General features: G+C 38.8%; 1 protein-coding gene across 1 annotated transcript; it reads right to left on the reverse strand.

The window, feature by feature from the left end:
* Positions 1-273: 273 nt before the first annotated feature.
* LOC142470641 (uncharacterized) lies at positions 274-2,498 on the reverse strand. Its single transcript, XM_075577237.1, has 2 exons — positions 481-2,498; positions 274-395 (listed from the first exon to the last, which is right to left on the reverse strand). The coding sequence occupies exon 1, from the start codon at positions 2,320-2,322 to the stop codon at positions 1,087-1,089; it is 1,236 nt and encodes a 411-aa protein (XP_075433352.1). The 5' UTR covers positions 2,323-2,498; the 3' UTR covers positions 274-395; positions 481-1,086.
* Between the last annotated feature and the right edge of the window lie 708 nt (positions 2,499-3,206).

The raw sequence follows: 3,206 nt of genomic DNA on the forward strand, positions 1-3,206 counted from the left end.
GTGTTAATAAAGAAATGTTTTTACTTACTGTACACAAGACCTGCATAATTCCAGTCCCCGAGGGCCGCAAACAGGCCCGGTTTTCAAGGTTATCCTTAAAACCGGGCCTGTTTGCGGCCCTCGGGCCTGGAGTTGTGCAGGCCTGACTGATTGTTCTGTACGAAGAAGTGAAGATCATCGGGAAGCGCAAAGTCATGTAAAACAGAAACACATTTCCTGATGGTGCAGTATTGTGATGTAGATAAATAAAAAATTTTTTTTTTTTTTTTTAAAGTGCGGTGTGCTAAGTACTCACAAGTGTATGGTGAGTGTTGTTCCCATAAAGGTATCTTTCAGGGACAGCCTGTCTACCCGTGGTAGAGGTGGGTCAGTGTATCTAGGTGGATACTGAGGACCTTAGGTAAAAAATGAGGAAACAGACATAGTGCAGACTGTACGAAATATCTATTAAAATGGTAAGTGGATGTACAATACACTCACAATGTATAAAAGAATAACAAGCGTTTAGATCACATATTGGATCTCTGTGCAAAGCAGCTGTGTTAGTCCCCCCTTCGCCTCGGCGTGCGTTTCAATGATGCGTCTCACCCAAACCGGAAGTGACGTCATCTGCGCTTGGCTCTCTGGGGAACTTCGATCCTTTAGTGGTCTTCTCTCATCAGGGTTCACTCTACGCGTTTCTCCGTATAGCGGTTTCATCAGGAGTGTAATCTGACATGTTCTAAGAGACTATTTATAGGCTGTGCTAGAGTCCCATTGGCTTACATTAAGTATGGTAATCAAATAGCATAGCAGCAACAGACTTGTAGTTAACAGCAATTAAGACTCACATCACACATATATGAGTCTTCCAAAATGACATAACAATTACATAAAATTACATAAAAATTAAGTACATATGTTTTAATAAAAACTAAATAGCAAACATCTAAAAATACATAGATTAAAATATAAAACTTAAATATGAATCGCCTCATTACAGCTAAGATAGGCAATTAACCTCTTAATGGACTGAGCTAAATGCAAATATTTGCTAGTGATAGTAAAATTTAGCATCTAGTGGGAAAGAAGAGAGACATGTTAGAGTCAAAGAAATGGTTTTATATCGAACTCTAGATTTAAGCCTTGAGGATGAATCGTTTTTAGCTCGAACATCCAAAAGGACTCCCTTTTAATTAAATTTAAGTCTCTATTGCCCCCCCTCCAGTGGGGCAACACTTGTTCAATAGCTTTAAATGTAAAGCTAGCAGGATTAGAGTTATGTTTTAATAAAAAATGGTTTGACACGCTGTGGGTTGTAATTTTGCGTTTTATGTTACCCAAATGCTCTAATATGCGCGTTCTAAGCGGACGTGTAGTTTTGCCAATATACTGTAAACCGCATTCACATTCTGCGAGGTAAATAACAAAACTTGTTCTACAGTTCAAATGCTGCTTAATAGTATAAGATTTTTGTGTTGTGTTTGATTTGAAACTGTGTGACATTTTAGAACTGTGTTGGCAGGCAGTGCACATTCTGCAATCATAAAATCCTAAAGGTGGATCTAACCACGTGTGTTTTTTTGTGGGTATATTTCTTAAGGCACTAGGTGACAAATAGTTTTTAATATTTGGTGCTTTCTTATATACCATTTTTACTTTGTCAGCCAGATGTTTCCCCAAAACTGGGTCATTTTTGAGTATCGGCCAATGGGTGTTAAGGATTTTATTAATTTTGCTGGCATCCTTATTATATTGCGTGACAAAGGGCACTTTTATGGTGCCATCATCAATAGATGTTTTGGGGGCAGGTGTTAGCATGGATTCTCTAGGGGTACCCTTCGCTCTAGCTAATGCTCGGTCTACCACATTTTTATTGTAATTTCTCTCACTAAACCTTCTGGATAAAACTGTGGATTGTTCCTCAAATATATGGTTATCAGTGCAGTTGCGCTTAAGTCTACGATACTGCCCGTACGGTATGTTTTCTATCCATTTATTGAGATGGCAGCTGGACTGGAGGATGTAGTTATTTGCATCCACCTCCTTAAAATAGTTTTTTGTTTTAATAGTGCCATCTTCCACATATATGCAAAGGTCTAGGAAGTTAATAGTGGTTGCACTGACCGTAGATGTGAACTTCAGATTAAACTCGTTTACATCTAAATACAGGAGAAACAAATTCAAATCTGTCACAGTACCCTTCCATATAAAGATGATGTCATCTATATATCTCCGCCATGTGACCAAATTTGCGTCCAGCCCCGTCCAAGACCATATGTACTGATCTTCCCACATGGCCATCAACAGGTTGGCGTAGCTGGGCGCAAATTTGGTCCCCATGGCGGTCCCACAGAGTTGCAAGTAAAAGTTGTTATCGAACCAAAAGAAGTTTTTGCTTAGGATAAATCCAATGCAATCTACCAGAAAATCAATTTGTTCACTCGGATAAATCCCTTCCTTTTCCAAAAAATGTCTCACGGCTCTACAACCATCACTATGTTTAATGGATGTGTACAGGGCCGTGACATCTGTTGTTATTAGAATGAAATTGCCAATGATATCACTAAAAGAAAAAGCCAAAGAAAAAACAAAGCACATAGATATTAGTGATATCATTGGCACCTCCAATAATGTACAGCTGGCATCCAGAGGTGAGATGACACCCACAGTAACTCTGGGTACTATTAAAACAAAAAACTATTTTAAGGAGGTGGATGCAAATAACTACATCCTCCAGTCCAGCTGCCATCTCAATAAATGGATAGAAAACATACCGTACGGGCAGTATCGTAGACTTAAGCGCAACTGCACTGATAACCATATATTTGAGGAACAATCCACAGTTTTATCCAGAAGGTTTAGTGAGAGAAATTACAATAAAAATGTGGTAGACCGAGCATTAGCTAGAGCGAAGGGTACCCCTAGAGAATCCATGCTAACACCTGCCCCCAAAACATCTATTGATGATGGCACCATAAAAGTGCCCTTTGTCACGCAATATAATAAGGATGCCAGCAAAATTAATAAAATCCTTAACACCCATTGGCCGATACTCAAAAATGACCCAGTTTTGGGGAAACATCTGGCTGACAAAGTAAAAATGGTATATAAGAAAGCACCAAATATTAAAAACTATTTGTCACCTAGTGCCTTAAGAAATATACCCACAAAAAAACACACGTGGTTAGATCCACCTTTAGGATTTTATGATTGCAGAATGTGCA

The sequence above is a fragment of the Ascaphus truei genome, chromosome 1 (assembly GCF_040206685.1).
Source record: "Ascaphus truei isolate aAscTru1 chromosome 1, aAscTru1.hap1, whole genome shotgun sequence".
Classification (NCBI taxonomy): Eukaryota; Metazoa; Chordata; class Amphibia; order Anura; family Ascaphidae; genus Ascaphus; species Ascaphus truei.